The 19628-nt window shown below is 35.6% G+C and overlaps 1 protein-coding gene across 6 annotated transcripts in view; it reads left to right on the top strand.

Moving 5' to 3' along the window:
* Positions 1-16098, top strand: part of TAFA5 (TAFA chemokine like family member 5) — a 437142-nt gene extending 421044 nt beyond the window's left edge. For 4 of the 6 annotated variants that reach the window (XR_011806601.1, XR_011806609.1, XR_003497611.3 and 1 more), the window contains 2 exons: positions 12061-12153; positions 13836-16098. Coding sequence is in view for 1 of the 6 variants with exons in the window: in XM_072032949.1 (XP_071889050.1) it covers positions 13836-13844 (9 nt within the window). In the remaining 5 variants the exon portion in view is untranslated. The remainder of the gene's footprint in view (positions 1-12060; positions 12154-13835) is intronic. The other 2 variants (XR_011806604.1, XM_072032949.1) reach the window with 1 other exon arrangement.
* The last annotated feature ends 3530 nt before the right edge of the window (positions 16099-19628 follow it).

Here is a 19628-nt window from a genome sequence, read left to right on the forward strand (position 1 = left end):
TGTACATTAGCATTGTATTTTGTATTTGTCTTACTTTAAATTACTAAAACCTAACACTACTTAACACTCATTTAAAAAATCTAAATTAAAGTGTCCCCTGCTTGTACTGTAATGAAAAGACCCTAAGCATCAAACGTACTAATTAAAGAAGGAGCTGTTTTCCTCTAATATCTTTCCTTGAAGTATTTTTTCTAGGAAGATGAAAACATCATCTGCTCTTTAGAAGTTGCATACCATACAGTTATTAAATAAGAAAATAAAATAACAGTTATCTGGATGAGGGAATCAACTGTATCCTCAGTAAGTTTGCAGACAATGCAAGTTGGGCAGGACTGTTGATCTGCTTGAGGGTAGGAAGGCTCTGTGGAGGCATCCAGATAGGCTGGATGGATGGGCAAAGTCCAGTCATACAGCATTCAACAAGGTTAAATGCCAGGTGCTGCCGATGGGTCATAACAAGTGAATAGGCTAGGGGTTATGTAGCTACAACATTTCCTGGCAGAAAAGGACCTTGGGGTGCCGCTCAACAACCAGCTGAGCATGAGCCAGCAATGTGTCCAGGTGGCCAAGAAGACCCATGGCACCCTGGTCTGGAGAAATGGTGTGGCCAGGAAGACCAGGGAAGTGATTGTCCCCTTGTATGTGGCTCTGGTGAGACTGCACCTGAAACAGTGTTCAGTTTTGGGCTCATCACTACAAGAAGCATATTGAGTTGCTTGATCATGTGTAGAGAAGAGCAATGAAGCTTGTGAAGGGGCTAGGGAAAAAAAGGCTTATGAAGAATGACTGAGGTAATTGGGGTTGTTTAGTCTGGAAAGGAGGCTGAGGGGAGACCTCATCATTTTCTGCAGCTATACCTGAAAGGAGTTTGCATCAAGAAGGGTGTCAGTCTCTTTTCTCAAGTGACAAGTAATAGGATGCAATGAAATGGTCTCTAGTTGTGCCAAGGGAGGTTTAGATTAGATATTATGAAGAATTTCTTCTCAGAAAGGGTGGTCAAGCACTGGAATGGACTGCCCAGGGAAGTCGTGCAGTCCCCATCCCTGGAGGTATTTAGGATGCATGTGGTGTCCATGGCACTAAGGGACATGGCTTATTGATGGGACTCATTATGTTGAGTTGGTGGTTGGACTAGGTGATCTTGAAAGTCTTTTACAACCTAGATTTTTATTCTGCATTTATTAAAATATGAAAACAATAATTAGTGACATCCAGATTCATTCCTGTATTTAAGGCACTTACCAGTTACATTAATTGAGAAACTAGTTGCTGTTAGCCTTCTCCATCACCAATAAAGAGACATAGGGTCTTCCAAAGGTAATGCTTCATTTCATTTACATGATAAAAGCAAGTATGTTTTTCCTTTGAAGACTGTCAGGCAATACATTTTTAGAGCACTGGTTAAGATTTATGTATTCTAATTTGTGGCACCTAGCTACAATAACCAGATATGTGTACATAGCAGCAGTATGCTCTGAAAAATACTGTATTGACACCTCAAAATATCTGCTTTTCTTTAAAAAGTGTCCTTGACTAACAAATTCCTGAGATGCACAAAGGTCAGTAAGATAATTAGAGCCCAGGTTTTTATATTTCAGATAGAAGTAATATATATTTTTACTGCAGTGCAAACAGATAACATTGTGACACAGAAAATAAGACATCTCAGTCAGTTGTAACTAACAAGTGATGCTAATTATTTAAGCAATAAATGTCAGAATTAATAGTATATATTCATGATAGGATATCATATTACAGAGTACTACTCCTGAGACACAAAATGAGAAAGTAATTTAATGATTTTGAAATGGAAGTTTAACTTTCTGAAATATATATTTTTTTCCTAAAGTGATATTATTAAATATAATTTTTATGTGTTCTTGAACCTATTGAGTCTAGTAGTGATGACAACCTCATGAACAGAGTTAATCATTGTCTGTAGAGGAAAGCTGCAGCTGACCCTTACAAGCAGATGTGACTGCTGGGTCAATGTTATGCTCGCACCTTGCATGGCTGTCTTTCAACACCATATTCCTGCTTATGGTGTCATTCCCAAAGTGGTCCCTGTGAATCTTATGGAATATGTGGATCACACCCACAATGTCTCCTACACACTGCAGATTTTCTCCCCTACTTTTTTTTTTTTTCTCATTTCTGTTTAATTTGTGAAAAATGGCTAGTGTCAGACAAACACAAACTATTTCTTGTTAGTTACCCATGATACACTGACATCTCCAAAAAATTCATAGCCTAAGTCAAAACCTACTCTGGGGAGAATATATAGGTCTCCCACTGACAGTAGAAACTCAAACCAGATGATGTCACTTGTGCATTAGTTCTGTTCTATATGACATGTAATTTCTGACCTCAAAGGAAAGATTGATCATGACTTCTTCCATCTGATATTTATGAAATGTTGCCTAGCATGTCTGGCAGAGTCAGTAATACATTCTCCTCTTTTTCTGTTTTGTGTCTTGTTTCTATAGCATTTGAGTTTTGTGTGATTTCTCATAAAACATTCTCAAGTTTCACCCACACAGGCCATCTGGACTACAGTTAATATTTTAGGACCTATCCCTGTAACTTTGATGTACTTTCTTGTAACTGCTAAAACATGGTGATATCTCTTCCTTCTGTCTTGAGAACCTCCCCCTCACAAACCCAGACGTATCAGAGGAACCAAGGGCTTGATACTGCCAGCAGCTGAAATCTTTCAAATCTCCCATATTTTCTTCAAATCTGAGAAAATCTATGATGAAAAAAAAAAAAAAGAAAAAAAAAAAAGAAAAAAGAAATCTCTGAATTCTCAGCAGCAAAAATCTTATTTAATGACAAAAGTCCTAAAGCATAAAATAATATAGGAAAAGATAAGGTCCATGTTAGTGGTTCTTGGAGCTTGTTTGTTGCATTAGATTACAAACTGGTACAATGATGAACAGCTCAGAGCATACCATGCTGGATTTGACTAATGACATTGTCAATACCATATCTTGGTTCCTGTCTTCACCTGAAGCTTGTTTGCTTCTCAGGTTCATTGAATTTCATCTGCGTAACTATGTTATGAACCAGCAAGGTCTCTTCTACACCTACAACTGGAACAAGTGAGGAACAGAAAGCAGGGCATTTTGCTCTGATTTAACCCAGATGTGTCTCTTGAATAGCTCAATTTTGAAATATTCTCAGGTCTGATGTTACTATTTGTCATCCTCATATTGTGAAAACAAGCTTGAAAGATAACAAAGGTCAGAAAAATGTTTCTAGGAAACAAATTGACAGCTCTCATAACACTTGTAATGACATGTGAACAGTGTAGTAAGATGCTTATCTGTAATCCCATCCTCCTGAACTTCTGGGACTGAGTAATCACTGCAATCACATTTCTCTCTTAAGGGTGGACCTACACAAATTTTTCAGGCACTGTCTCATAGCCTTAGCTAGCTTGCTTTTTAGACACAGGGACTGATCACAAGATTGGTGTCTTAACTGTGTTTTCTGTCATCTGTGTGACTCAACCCTGATGAAATGCTCGGTCACACGAATATGGCTTGGGCAGCAATGCATATGGCTTTACACAAGGACCTAGTGGGTAACTTGAGACCAAATGAGGCGCACAGCATCACAAGGAGGAGTTGCCTGGGACTCTTTTCAACTAGATAAAAGAGAGTAAGGGTAGGTTTCATTTCCCTGAACTTGTGCTCAGGGCATCCAAGATGCTCCAAGATTCTTAGATACCTTCAGGAACTTGCATGTATGACACAAGGCCTTTTGAAGCAGCATCTGGAGGTTAGGGCAGATGACAGAGGTTGTCTTACAGGCCCTAAGCATCTGTGGTTAGACAGAATTGAACTCTAGATTTTGTTGACCCTGATGGAGATCACACTTAATCATCACATGCAGATATCTAAATTTAGGTCTAATAAACTCAGAATTTGACCCAGGGAAATTGCAATAATGGTGAGTTGAATGACTGTCATGGAAGAGACACAGTTTTAGCAGTCTCTAAAATCTGATTAAGAGAGGTTACTAAAGGGTAGGAAATTTATCCCACTTCTGTGAGTGGCTTATGAAACTAGGTAAGGTGGTAAGATTCTCCCAGACTGATATCTTTGTGTGTCAAGTAAAAATTAAACTTCTCCTGAGCTCCAAAAGTTGAATTGCAGCTGCTTTTTTATTAGTTCTATTTTTTTTTAATATTTTATTCATTTATATCTTTTAATTTCTACAAAGTTATTTGTAAATTATAGCAAATTCTTTGATATTTGCCACTGTTTATTTTTCCTCTTTTGTTGTTTGTTTTCAGCTGGTGCAGAAATCTGATCACCACAGCACTGCTTGCCAAAATATCATAGAAACAGGGTAGGGAGGGTAATGGTGATCTTGCCAAATAATTTAGATCCAATATGCTGCACACTGTACAGACTGCTCTGCCTCCAGTAGGCAGCGACACATGGGTTGTTTTTTGAACTGCTGTATTGTACGTATGTGTTAGGATTAATTATATTTGCACTGTAAATCAGAATGCTACACCTATAATGCGTTTAGGTGTCTGTCTTGGCCACTAAGGGATTAAAGATATTTTAATTGATGAATTTGGGATACTGACCCTTAAATTCCACACTTTATCCTTCATCTCAGCTGTCTCATAGTCATGCAAAATTGAAAACTGGAGGATGAGCACAGATGTACAAAAGGACGTTTTAGTTGGGATTATAAGAATTTATCACGAAACAAATATAAAGCATTTACCAAAAGGAAGTACAGGAGGACTCGAAAGTCTGCAAAGGGAAGTCGGGAAGCTGGGAAGTTTTGTGCTTGCACTGAAAGCGAGTAGAATCAAGGTATAAAAGGCTGAACTGATCTGTACTGATACACTTTCGTGTTGTTTTGCATGTACCTTTAAGAGGGCTGTCTAACAACAAATCCGTTTTAGAAAATTTTACGTTTAGAAAATGTGCCTTTTTTTGTAGTGGTCATAAGGACTAAGAGCAGTTGTGGACTTCTAGTTCTGTGTCCCAAATACATTTAAACTTTTTTTTTAATACCATGCTAGCTTTTCTGTTTTTACCATAACTGTATGTTACTCAAACTAAAGAATTCAGTGTGTGTTCTTTCTTTTGTTTTCAAATGAGGCTATGAAAATTTTCCTTCATTTGTCTTTACCTCACCTACATACACATATCCCTTCTCTCCCACTCCACACACTTGTCCACTTCCTACTTTCTCCTCAAGTCATGAATGAAGGCTAAGTAGAGCAATTTTAAATACTGGGATTTCTTTGCCATACACAGCATATTTGTAAAGATTGCTTGTTAAAAAGTCATCTACTGTGGTACATTGCTTTCTAGAATGATGTGAAACATGACTGCTTTCTTAAGCAATAAATTGTCAGATGGAATACATAAGCAGACACGGTATCTCACTGGTGAACACTGACTATTCAATTCCTTCACTAGCAGTTGAACTTCCTATTTATAGCTCATGCTTTGTAAATCAGAATTCTCTCTTTTAATGGATGAAATATCCTATATATTCCATCTAAAAGCATATTGCTTTTTCCATGTATTATTCATTGAAGTTTAACTACTTTCACAATCAGTCTTAGGAAATCACTGTTCCAATTTTTAATGTGAGTGTGAGACTAACCTTGCTCTAGACCTGCTGCCTGTCAATCAGATGTCACTCACAGATGCCCCTGAACAATTCTCTCCTCTAATTAGAGGAGAAAAAGTAACAGTTTAGATTTGTCTGTGGACTTCAGTGCTGGCAGATGTAAGTTGTTGTTATGCTTTTCTTTTTTTTTTCTTTTTTTTTTTTTTCCCCATTCATTAGACTGATAAACTTTAAGTATAAAACAGAAAAGACTGCTTTTGAACTTTTTAGGTAAAACTTACATTACTCCATGAGGAGAGGCACATTGTGGCATTACGTGCATTATTTTATGGAAGATCATTATTTCAGCTGATTTTTATTACCACAAAGAAATATTTAAAGCATTTTTTTCACATGAAGTTTTAATGTAATTAAGGTTATGTTTCTGTTAAGATATGTTAATAAGCAGTACACTCTCAATATGGGTACATAGGTATGAATATTCAGAATTCAGTATACATTAAGTTAAGTTACTGCATTTTAATAAAAATGGATTCTTAGGTGCATTGGCAATTTAGTCTGAAACTGCCTCCTACCTTAGAGAAAAGTCTCAGGAATGGTAAATCCAGGTTATTTTTTTACTATCCCGAGGAAAGCCCCTGGCTATTCTTATATACTTTCAATCATGTTAATATTGCAGTTGCTTTTACTTGAAGAGTAAAAGGGAGCAGAGACGAAGTCATTTTTCAAGCTTATAATTCTATGCCAGTTACAAATCTTTCTTAGTTTTACCTGTTGCTTAGCTTTGTATGGGCGCACACCTCTAAACATTTTAAAAGAGCAAAAAGAAATCAGATACAATTGGGGTATTGCTCAAGGCCTTTAGCTAGGGTTATTTTAAGTGTGTTTCTTACACGTTACATAAAAGAGAGAAAATCACACTATTTTGCATTGTTTCTGCTCACATGATGTGTGATCCTTTTCATCATTCTTTCTACCTATGTTGCTTCAAGCAACTGGCTTTGGTTTTTCATAGGGGACAGAATGTTATCTGCTCTGTTTTGTTATCTGCAGTCGCTCAAAATCCTCTTCAGATGAAAATCTCCCACCTGCACCTTTGTACTCAAGGTCCAAGCACAAATATTCCTGCTGTGATCTCTTCTGCCACTTCAATTGCTTTTCCTTTTTATATGCTTAGATGTTGCAAAGCAAGCTTACACGTGCCTAGGCCTGGGGTCTGCAGCCTGGGTGCCCTGCATGATCCAAAGTCAAATGTATTTCAGTTGGATTATTAAATTTACCTAATTGGAAGAATAGTCGCACTATTTTCACTAGTATTGCTTATGGACGATTCAATAGATGGAAGAAGTGTGTGATCTGACCCAGCACATTCCAAGATCTTGCAAGTTCAAAGAAGGTAATACAAGACAAACAGGAATTATACAGAGAAGGAAATTAAAAGTCATAATGATACTCCTAGCAGGTGGTCATAAGCTGAGAATATAGGAGTGATAGGAGTTCAGGGGTTATATTTAAGGAAAAATTGTATTAAGTCTGATCAGATTATTGATACTACAATAACTGTTACTGGGAAAAAATAAAATAATTTGCAAGGAGTCATAGAGTTGCAATATATACCTCTTTCTGTGTCTGACTTGAATAGAAGTGAAAAGAAAACAAAACAAAAACACACAGTGGATCTTAAAGGAAAGGCATGTTCTCCTAGAAGGTGCCTAATAGCTGCATTCTTCCATCTGTAACTCATGAGTTACTTTGTTGGAGTACACTATATAGACCAAGCATGTCTGTAAATACACTGCCTGATATGCTAGCTTGCTTTTTATAAACATGCACCCACAAGCAGCCACTAGATTTGATGAGTCTTATTATTCTTAGTTTTGTAGCTATTGCAGTTAGAACTCATGAAGATGTCCTTTCCATGGCTAGCTCAGTGTCAAAGAATGCAGTATTACTAAGTAAAGTAGCTCCTACGCATCTTTTTCTTATTCCTAATAGCCACTTTAAATCTAACTTTAAAGTTAGATTAACTTGTATTTTTCTGAAGATTAAATAGTTCAATTTGATTATATGAACAGCATGGAGAAAACGGGGAATAGGAAAAAATGGGATCAATGGGAGTTCTCAACAAATGCAGCAGGTCATTGGTACTGCTAGGATCATCACCAACAATTTACATTTTTATTCCCTTGAATTATGAGGTATCTTGCAAGGCAGTGTAAGGTTTTCCCTGGGCATCTTAATACTTTTATCTTCCTCTCTCTCTCTCTTTTTTTTCCCTGCATTATACGTGGTTAGTTATTCAGGGACCTCCTAGAACAGACAGCAGTAGAAGCAGAGGGGACAGACATGCTGTTTACCTGACTTGCAGTCAGCTGGTAAAAGCTTTGATGCAGTTTCCATTATGAGTAGACTTGTGAGACAGAGACTGACCAAATCTACACCCATCTTTGTGAATGATTTTTGTATTTTCTATTTTTTTTAATATATAAAAAATCATGTAAAAATACAATAAAAAAAAAGAAAAAAAGAAAAAAAGCCATTTTTAGACTTCAGTTGAAAGTGTAAAATACACAGCTTAGACAAGTAGTTCAGATGTTAGACAACAACAAAACTTCTGAAATTACCTGTTACATTCTAAGCATCCAAAGAATTCCCAGAAATCAGGGCTGGAAACCCAACTAATAGTTCAGAGTTGTCATCCCAGTGTGCAGGGATAACTTCAATAGACAGTCATGTAATAGCACTTGGCTACTGTAGCAAAAGTGAAACTTTGGATCACTCTGACTTTCATTTTTATTCAAAAAATGCAAAATGGAAACCAAATGAAACTTCTAAAGCTTTACCAGGCTTGACATGGAATTGTTGGTATTAATGTGGATTCTATTTAAAGTAAAAGGTCACGCCAGACATTCTTGAAATTCAGTCCTGACTGAAAATATTTGACAGCTACAGTAAACGTTTCTCTGTTTTCTGGTTTGTGATCAGAAATTTAAATGTTTAAATTCAAAATTGGATCCTAGATGCTGCACTGAAAGACAAAGGGTTTGTTCAGGTTTCTTAATTTTTGTTTGGTTGGTTGGTTGGCGGAAAGCATGTGTAAGTCAACAGAGCACCATATATTTGCATTTCCATCATATCAAGGTGATTTGCATAATGTGTTTCCTCTCTCCTTGATGATAGTGGACATTTTTTTCTGTCCCTTCCCTTCCCTTCCCTTCCCTTCCCTTCCCTTCCCTTCCCTTCCCTTCCCTTCCCTTCCCTTCCCTTCCCTTCCCTTCCCTTCCCTTCCCTTCCCTTCCCTTCCCTTCCCTTCCCTTCCCTTCCCTTCCCTTCCCTTCCCTTCCCTTCCCTTCCCTTCCCTTCCCTTCCCTTCCCTTCCCTTCCCTTCCCTTCCCTTCCCTTCCCTTCCCTTCCCTTCCCTTCCTTCCCTGATAGGATCTCCCCTATTGTAGTTCTTTCAGAAAAGACAAATTAGGCAGACTGTGTTTTATAATATAATAATATACATATATAATATATGTATATATATATATAATATATGTGTATGTATATATATAATTGCTCTTAAATATATAATTGCTCTAATGAGCCAAACATTCTCAGGACGTATTCAAGCTATCCAAGAGCTATAATAGAATATATAGGTCATAAGAAATGCATTGTTTGTTTGTTTGTTTGTTTAGGTAGAATTTTGTGGAGCACACTAGAACTTGGGCTTCCCTCACATAGTCAGTTAGTGTACAGTAGTATTTTAATCTCTGGTACTAGATGCCTGGTCAATGTTAAAAGTCCTGAACCTCAAAAGTCCAACAAGCTCAAATGTTCTCCAAACTGTTTCAATCTTACAGTCAGAATACTGATGTGTATTGCCAGACCATTTGTTTTAAGACAACTTTTAATTTGCCTTAATTCTTAAGTTAGTTGTTTGTAAATGAAGACAACATACGTAGTGGAATAATCCAGAATCCAAAAAGAAGATTCCTACTAACTGTTATGATAAAATATCTGTTTGCTTCTGTGATCTTTGGATCAGGCAAAGAGTTTGTATGTGACAGTAACTTTATTTCACTTCATAGTTTCTTTTAAAAGTAAAACAACCAGTTTTGTTTTGTCATGTACACCTGGGAACAGATACAAACCATAAATACATACAAAAAAAAAAAAAAAAAAAAAAAGTGCAGCTTAACTTCTCTAAGCTGTTCGGAGATATTAAATAAATATACTGGGGCAGGTGGTAGGACAGAAACTCATACTGAATAGCTAGTGAAAGTAGGAAAAGAACAGTATTTGAATGTAATGGCATGGTGTATTCTGTTTTGTCTGTTATATCAACTTTTTTGTTCTTTCATCAGTTTTGTAATGTTATACCAAAAATGTATCTGCATGGTGTTTTAGAGCTTAGTGGGGTTTGCATTTGGAAATACTACTCTAATATCTATCTTGCCGCAGTGCTTTGGTGGATCAGTGCCCATAAGCCACTGCACGCCTCTTCAGCCTCTGCAGTGAGGGGAAGCACTGAAGTGGCTTTTCTGCAAGGGGTGACAGTGCTTTTGGACTCTTAGGTATGGGGAAGGAAGGCTATTGTCAGAAGAGGGTAAAATACACTGGAGGGGCAAACTTCCCATTTTCCCTTGTACTTATGATTTCAGGCAGAAGAAAAATAAAAATAAATAAATAAATAAATAAATGAAAGAAAAAGAAAGCAGAAAAAAAAAAAAGAAAAAGAAAAAGAAAACACCTTTCTATTGAAAAAAACAGATGTTGGTTTTTGAGAGTTGAATGGGAGATGAGTTACATTAACAATCAACTTCTTGGTGCATAAGTATTCAGTGCCAGTATCATGAAGCAAAGGTGATCTCAGTAACAATTCAAGGGAAAAATAAATAAATAAAAGCCCACACACACACTTTGTGGAAAGGAAAAAATTGCAGGGGTAGTTATCATTACTGCAGTGCAATATTTGGCATCAGAACCTCTGGCTCCTTCAGAAAGAGGTAGAACCTGCTGTCTGAAGCACTGGGGAGAAATTCCAACTTCACTGAAGTCAGACAGACTCTGACAGACACTTGTGCAAAGATACCTAAAACTGTAGAGTCCTGTATAGAGATGAACAGAAATGAAAACCTTGCACTAGGTAAATGGTACCCAGGCTCTTTAATTTGATGCTGTTTCAAGTTTCCTAAGTAAAAAGAAAAAAACTGAACAAAACTATGCCAACATACCTGGTCCAAGCTTTCAAACACTTCTCTGTATATAGTTATTTAATTTATAATTTGCATTGTAATCTGCATTGACCCAATTAATATTCTAGAGTTTGCTAGTGAATGGTCATCAAGAGCATCATTTTCCTTTAGAATTGCCTCTCAGAAATGTGGTACTTTCCATGGTTTGAATTGTTAGTATAAATAGTAAACAAGGCCTTTTCATGGTCATTTTGCTGATCCATCTTTCTCTTTTCCTCTTTTCTCTTGCTTGATCTGTTTGCTTTTTTTTTTTTTTTTTTTTTTTTTTTTTTTTTTAAGGGGGATATTAGGGGGGGTCATAAATTCATCTGTAGTGTGAAATGGAAGGGGAAAAAACAGGAGATGGGAGGATAGGAGTGCATTCTCTTCCTCTTCTCCAGACTCTTCATGCTCTGTGCTTTCTTCTCTCTCCTTTTTAACTGTTGTTCCTATTACCTATCTTTCTTCTTTATCACACCTTCATTAATCAAATATGTTTAAACTTCCCCTTTCTCTTTCCCTCTTATTCCATTTTCTTTTGTCATTGTCCAAAGTTGTAAATTCACATCCTGTTCTCTACTCTGTTCCTTTTCTTGCCATCACTTTGTTTCAAACCTGCTCTCCGTCCTAACTCAGCATTTTAAAAATGCATATTTTTCTCCTCTTCTCTCCTTCTTTTAAAGTGTTGATACCATATTCACACAGCAGGGATGTGCAAAGTGGGGACAGTGATAGCAAATGAGGAAGGAAGCTTTTAAATCCATGAAATGACAAAGCAGCAGGTATCTGCAAATGAATGTGGTTGTACCTGAATTCTGTCTCCAACCTGGGACCAATATGGTAGAGAAGCACACTATGAAAACACTGCATACACAGTCCATCAGCAGTTTATGCTGTTCCTTTTAGCTTTGGGCCATTCCAGCCTAACTCAGAAGTGATGGAGCTAAGTCAGCCTAATTCTCCACACAATAACAGTTTACTTCTAGGCCTAATAAACCATAACTCTTATGCTTTGTGTCTTGCTGCCTAAAAAGTATTGCTACCCTAAAAAATGTGTTCTTTTCTAATGGGAAGAAAAATAGGGGGTATAATGGAAACCCCAAGAAAGAGTGTAAAAGGAAAACAGTACAATTAATAGAAACAAAACTTTAAAATCATTTCTCTTGCTGAATGTGTATTTAAAAAAGGGGAATATACCACAATAATCATCCAGGTTTTTTGCCTTCAGCCTGTCTGAGGCCATGTGGTTTGGAGATCTGATCACTAGTCCGAAAAGGAAAGGCTGTGTGCAAGATTTCTGGGGTGTTTTTTCCTGGAAAAGGTGAGAGGACAAAAGCAGAAATCTATGACATATGCTTTATGCCTTATAAGGAAAATATTCATCTATCTATCTTTCTACCTATCTGTCTATCTTTCTACATATATATACAGAGAACAATATGTTTCAAGCTATCGCTAAATTTATTTGGAAGGTGGTATTTATTTAATTTAATTTTCTGAGGGTTAGGTTAAAAAGTTTAAATTTAATATACAGTTTGAACTAAGTGAATAGGGTATTCTATTTTTGTTTTACCTGTTCACATTCACTGTTCAGTATTTTCTGGTGTTATGCATGATATTTCCATCAGTGATGATAATTCTGCCTATCTGGAGACAGGACAATGCCAAAGCAGAAGATAGAGTTTGAACATTCAAACAGCATTTTGTAACAATCATGCTTGCTTAATATACTTCAAAACATTCCATGTTGTACAGTGTCTGTGTAATTTCAAAACCATTCCTAAACTGATATTTTGAGTGAGCACAAGTAGCTGGCTTCTTGTTGTAAAAACCAGTCATTACTTTTTCATTTGTGTTTGTTTTGTCTTCCAGTACTCGTATTCTCTGTAGTGTGAGCTTTGGTTGCTTCTCTTTCAAACCACTGCCTCTTTCCTTTCCTTTCCTTTCCTTTCCTTTCCTTTCCTTTCCTTTCCTTTCCTTTCCTTTCCTTTCCTTTCCTTTCCTTTCCTTTCCTTTCCTTTCCTTTCCTTTCCTTTCCTTTCCTTTCCTTTCCTTTCCTTTCCTTTCCTTTCCTTTCCTTTCCTTTCCTTTCCTTTCCTTTCCTTTCCTTTCCTTTCCTTTCCTTTCCTTTCCTTTCCTTTCCTTTCCTTTCCTTTCCTTTCCTTTCCTTTCCTTTCCTTTTTCCATTTTAACAGCTTCCATTCCATTTTCTTTTAAAAACAGGGCAGTTCTTTGACAATTTTCATTATTTTTATTTTATTTTATTTTATTTTATTTTATTTTATTTTATTTTATTTTATTTTATTTTATTTTATTTTATTTTATTTTATTTTATTTTATTTTATTTTATTTTATTATTTTATTTTTCAGCCGTGTAACTAAAACAATTTTCTGATTATATTGACTTTTAAGAAACATTAATTTGCACTTTTACAAGCATCACTAGAGGGCAGTGTTGATTAAATTAGCGTATAGATCAACAGGTGCACTCTAGCACTCTACGGAAACTTGAAGGCAGAAAAGCCTCAAATGTAAATATCCTTGCACTGTTAATAAATGATCGTGGCAGTCATGCCCATTTTCCATCACATCTTATATGTAAAAAGTAATAGCCATCTTAATCTCCATGTGTATTAGATATTGTTACATGTAATTTAATGCAGGTAAATGAACATTCTGTGAATTTTTTGTAAAAAGGAAAGTGCATGGAGCTTGTTAGAGAGTAGAAGGCATTGAAGCTGTAAACTATCATTTATATTCATGACCTTATTAGAAATAACAAAGTTTTTTTTGTTTTTGTTTTGTTTTGGTGATAAATATAAACATAGGTTTATTCATATGTTGTTCTCAAGGAAAATGTTTGCTGTGAAAAATAAATATCTTCTAATTCATTAACTGTTTCCTTGAAAATTCTCAGTGCAGAACATTCTAAAGTAATAGACAGCAAAGATTACCAGGATTGTATATTAAGACATTGACTCATTTGTTCTTATTGATTTACAGGTCTCCTGACAAATGCAGCAACACAGAATCCTCGTAGGAGTGGTTTAGGCTCTGTGTGAGCTACTTAACTTAGTCAAGTTTCACTGCTGTGGATCATCATCCGTTCTATGTCATCAACTCAACTGTCTGTATCTCTGTATCTCATGAAAGACAACATAATTCCTCTACATTATGAGCTAAAGTTTGTTCTACCATACTAAAGATCGCTGGACTAAGGAATACAGAAAAAAAAAAGAGATATGCTTGGGCATTAGCAATACAAAAAAGTTCATGGTTAACGTTTCATCTGCGTGATACACCACTACTGGACTTGCTGTTATCTACATGTTTTAATCCGAAGAGTCTGCTACAATGAAGAGTATCATCCCAATCAGCCTTAGAGAAGACTGTTTTGCCTATGGGAGGACACTGAGGTGCAAAAGAGAAACTCTTCTTGTGCCCTAAACTGTCTGAATTGCTTTTATTTTCTTATACTTTCAATATATACAATAGACCAAAGAGCAAAATCTATTTTAAAGTGGACACAATCTTACTGTTAACAGAGTTATGTCGTTAAATTGTAGGGGGTCTCCACAAAGACAAGATTCCAGCTTTCACAAAGCTGAGCTGTTGTCCAGCAGAAGTCTTTATGGAAAGCTGCAGTAAAAACTAACACAGAGACCAGCTCTTGAAATGCCACTTTCGAGAGAACATAATGGAGCACTGAGAGGAAATGACCTATGTTTGAAAAACTTGGACAAAAAGAACACAAACTGTCTACATGGCACCTTTATTCCTCTGTACTTAGATTGACTTTCTCGTACTAAAATCATTTTCAGTTTTAACCAGTTAAACATGCCTCTTCTACAGTTCCATTTTTGATAGTTAAAGTTGGATAATACAGTATTTGCAAAGAGCATGTTTGGTCATCTGTGGCCTATGTCTCATCTGATACACCATTTAGCACCAGAAAGCAAATTAAAGAGAAAACAAAAGTAACACTTGTTTGAAAGAGATCATTAAATGTATTTTGAAAAGCCTAAAGTTATATATTTAACAGTTTTTATATGTTGTATATTTGTAGAAAATCCTATTTAACAATTAACGTGATAACTCTGACAGTCATGACAAGTTGTTCAGAGTTAAGTTGTGTTTTATTACTTCAGTTGTCTCTGAAGTGACTGGTGTCGTTTGCTTTCTTCCATTGGGACATTCTGGATGTGAAGCATGACCAGAGAGGACTGTGTAGAAAAAGCAAAGAATAATGTTGTTTATATTACATAAATGCATTCAACCATTGCACTGTTGGAAGGCATTTTTTATTTTATTTTTTATTTTTTTTGTCTTTATGTACTGATAAAAATAGAGTGTAAAATATTTTACTCATTGCTCTTCATAGCAAGGTTTGTTTCTCTCTCTCTCTCCTACTTTTATGTAATACAGTCTAAGGGTCTGTTTGCAGCCTGTTCCTCGATCCCATTTTCAGTGTTTTACCTCATTGTTAGAAAGTCCACTGTTTCAGCATTATTGGTTAGTGAAAATTTAGCAAAGATGAGGGGAAAAATATGATAAACCAGAGAAACAAACAAACAAAACTTGCTCCCTTTTACTATACCTTTTTATGTGTAAGTTTCGTACATACCAGTATGATGCACTCAAGAAGGAAGCTTCATTTCCTCCTGGCAAATGTATTAAGGTTTCAAGTATACTACCTAATACTACAATTAACTTTTAGTATTATGCTACTTCTATGCTACTAAAGAAAAATATATAGAGATTGTTCAAGTGACCATAGATGAAAGGTTCAAAAATGAAAAGTTGATTAAAGAATTTTTTAAACGCCTGTTCTAATACAGGCCTCTTCTTACTTAATTAAGAGGTTACAGGAAAGATGAACTATAGATGATTTTGTCTTCAAGTAAAATAAATATATACAAATTATTATTTAATCTTAGGATTTTGACTAGTGTCAAGGTAGCAATTAAAGCCCAGCCACTTGACAAGTGTTATGGACTGACTGCACTATAGATGACCAATGTCAGGTTTAAAATGTCATGCAATAAATGATGATAAATACATTTACTGTATATGTAGACCTCAAGAGCCAGATCCCTCACTCTACCAACTCTCTGTTTTGATTTAATTTAAAGGGAGTGTAGTAGCCTTATTTAGTTAACACACAACAATTAAAGATGTTACATCATTTTTTTGTTGCTTTACAGTATTCAGTTTTGTGTTGGTTCAGCTAAATTATGAAAAATAAAGAAAATCCTTTTATAAGTGAGACTTTTGTTCCCTGAGCGTGACATCATCAAAGGAGTTTCACCAGGTGATTATTAAGGTGGGAGCATTGAGAGGAAGACGTAGCAATGGAATGTGAAAATGAGGACATGGGTCATGTTTTGAAACTGAAGTTTTACCCTTCCCTTTTCAGGTGCTGGGTACATTCATTCTGGTGTGCCCAGTTACAGATCAGATAAAGGCCATTCATCCTCTGGAAACCAGATCCCAACAGAGGATCTAAGAATGGACATCTATAATCTTTATAACTAAATTAATAGCTTACAGTCAGTTCTGAATATCCTTAGTTATGCCTTTGTTTTCTTTGTACTTCAAATGCTCAATGAAAGATAAGGCATTGTTTACGTGGGCTATGCTGTACAAGAAATATCAAAGACAAAAAAGGTTGGGATTGTTCATCAAAGACCAATTCAATTTTCTGAGTCTCCTGTGTGCAACAGACACCTCAAGACACTTCGAATGTTTTTATACTCCACCTCTGCCCTCTCCTGACCCCCCCCCCCAAAAAAAAAAAAATTAAATTAACAAAATATACTGTCTGCCTTTATCACTGTGAATTACTAACCTAAGAGCAGTGGTGAAATGTTTGTCTCTCAGGAACAATATGTTTTTAGAATATTGTGAACTTCTAATTTTACAAAACTAAGTTACATAAAAAAGTGTTTGTTTCTGAAAGTATTTTATGTGCCTCTTCCAAAGCAAAATTTTAAACACAGAGGGAAGTGTCTTCATAGCCTTCATTTCTCAGCATGGCCACAAGTAACTTTTTCAAAATACACTTGAAAGGTAACAGAATAATATAGAAAATCACATGATAGACTAAAAACAAGCTCTGGAAATGTAGTAAGCCCTTAAACAGTTTTTAGAAAAAAAGCTTCTTTATTGCTTTCTGTTAGTCCAGGTGAGGTCAGATGTTTGAAACACCTGGGATATCAAATGTAGCAAATATTAATACGCTATAGCAATCAATATGACACATCATTTTCCAATTTCATAATTATGCTTTTAGCTTATTTTGTCTCTGGACAATTCATTTCTTCTCTGCAGTAGCTCAGGTTTTATGCATGCAATGTCCTCAATCATTCACTTGTTTATAGAAACTGTACCCACATACTATTGCATAAATCTTTAACTCAGACACTTACTATCTAATATGGCCTATTCATCACAATTGTGAGTACAATTAGAGTTTCCAGAAGAAAATAAAGAATTCAACATCATGTCTGAAGAACCTATATGAGGAACAGCTGAACTAGAAGCCAGTAAATTGATTGGTTGAAAGGAAAATCACAATGCCTACAGCCTATGCCATTGAACTAGAGTAAAGAAAAAGCACAAGCCAACACTGAGTATAGACACAAACCAGGAGGGGAAAAAAAAAAAAAAAGAATATTTGTTCAAGGGAAAATAAATAAATAAATAAAAAACAAATAGAACTGTATTTTATCACATAAGCTTACATATATGCAACATTTTTAATTTTTCCCAATGAATTTATAAGAGAAAACATTTCCTTTTAAATCTTCTTGTATGAAGTTTAAAACTACTAAGATTTAAAATTGTTTCAGATGAAAGATCAGATCAGTAAGGTGTTGAAAAATATCATCTAAGAAGTCTGGAATGGACTGGATGAAAACTGGTTTAGGACCACCTTGAAATAGTGAAAAATAGCCCGCTCCCAATTCCCAAAGCAATCATCAAGAGAACAGGTTTACTTAGAAAAGAATTCCTTTAGTGCCAGAACTCCTTGGAATGTGAAGGTTCACCTACTAACATACTGCTTCCATACTGCTTCTCAGGGAGCACAGGCAGCAGGTTACAATCACTAAGGTCGATATGAGCCACCCTCAGGCAATAAAAATTACATTAGCCTGCAGTCCAGACTGTTTTTCAAGTGATTTCAAAATAGTAAGGATGAAAGTGATTTGCAGCTACCATTCATCCTCTGACTTAAAATATTTCCCAGATATCTCAACAACAGCTCCAAGTTTATCACCAGAATTGGTTAATGATTCTCTGAGAATGATTGATGCAAATAAAAGTAATTTGCTGCCTTTGTGGTGAACTCATAAAGGCCTTAAGAAGGTGTTACATATAGTTATGAAAATAAAAGAAGTCACTTGCACACTCTTCTTTTTCTTCTAAGTATGTTTTATAAACGATGCTTTCTTTTATTTATCCTGACCTCTTCAAAGAAAAATTATGTCAATGGAACATGGGAACTTTCAAACCAGTTCAGACAAGTGTTTCGTCTTGGTTGATGCCATGTCTTAACTGTAATCTTTTAAAAATTAGTACATTCTCCAGGTGGCAAAATATTGCATAACCCTCCCTGTGAATTTGTTTTACTGATCTTCTAGTTTCTGGTTGGTGTGTGCTTCATACCCTTGAAGAATGAAGTCTTTATATACATATATATATATATATATATGTATATATATATATATAATCTTACACAGTTACAGAAGTTACAACTAAGCAATTACGTTTTGACTGTTTTTTCTATTTTTTTCCTCCTGTCAATGTACAATATACATTGGCACACTGAAGGAATGGACCTCAGATTGGGATTGGACAAAAGGATGGACAGACAACAATATTCTATTCTGAATATTCTACAGCTGATATCAAGTTGGGGATTGAACAAAGAAAAGAAACCAAGAAGGAAACTTAAAAGAAAACAAGACCAGAAATGATTAAAGATTTTTCATTTCAAAGTAGCTACCTTTTTAGTATTTAATAAGTGCTAGGGGAGCCAAAATGAGTAAAATTTGAAACAGGGAAATAAGAAATATTACTTTAACTACAGAGATGAGAATTTAACTGATAATATAGTTGTCTTCTTTTGAGATATAAATCTCATTAAAACTTGAGAGCCATGGGTAATAGGTAGAAGATAATTGTGTAATAGATCAAAAATAAACGAAGAAATAGGAGAAAAGTGGAAGTAAATGACAGCAAGTCAAAGTAGACAGCGACTAATGATGAGCCATTATATGGGAGGCTTAAGAGAAGTTCCTATATTTATTTACAATGTGAATAAAATATGAACAGAGGATGCATGATTTGTAAGTAAATAACACAGATCAGTGAAGACATGGGAAGCCTATGAGGATCTAAAGAGAGAAAATGGGCCACAAAGTATTATAAAAAAAGGAAAACCAAAAAGTAGGTGCTTCAATTTATTTCTCATTCCAACCAAGACATTATGGCCCCAGTTATGTAAAACTTTAGAGCATGTGCAAAAAGGGAAAAAAATCTTTTGTTCTGCTGTTAAGATTGATGTTATTGTTTGCTTCAAGCTGCTTGGATCCTAGGTCAAATTACGTATTTCATGTGGTAAACTGAAATGCTGTGCCTTTTCAGAGTTCAGGTAGGCCATTGAGAGACTCTTAGGATGATGGATCTATAGTCACAACAGTCCTTCACAGCTGGCTTGGACAGACCATGACCATGGCTTTCTAGGTGTGAAATTGCCGAAGTTAGGTTAGTGAAAGTGATGTTAAGCACCCT

The sequence above is a fragment of the Anas platyrhynchos genome, chromosome 1 (genome assembly GCF_047663525.1).
Source record: "Anas platyrhynchos isolate ZD024472 breed Pekin duck chromosome 1, IASCAAS_PekinDuck_T2T, whole genome shotgun sequence".
Classification (NCBI taxonomy): domain Eukaryota; kingdom Metazoa; phylum Chordata; class Aves; order Anseriformes; family Anatidae; genus Anas; species Anas platyrhynchos.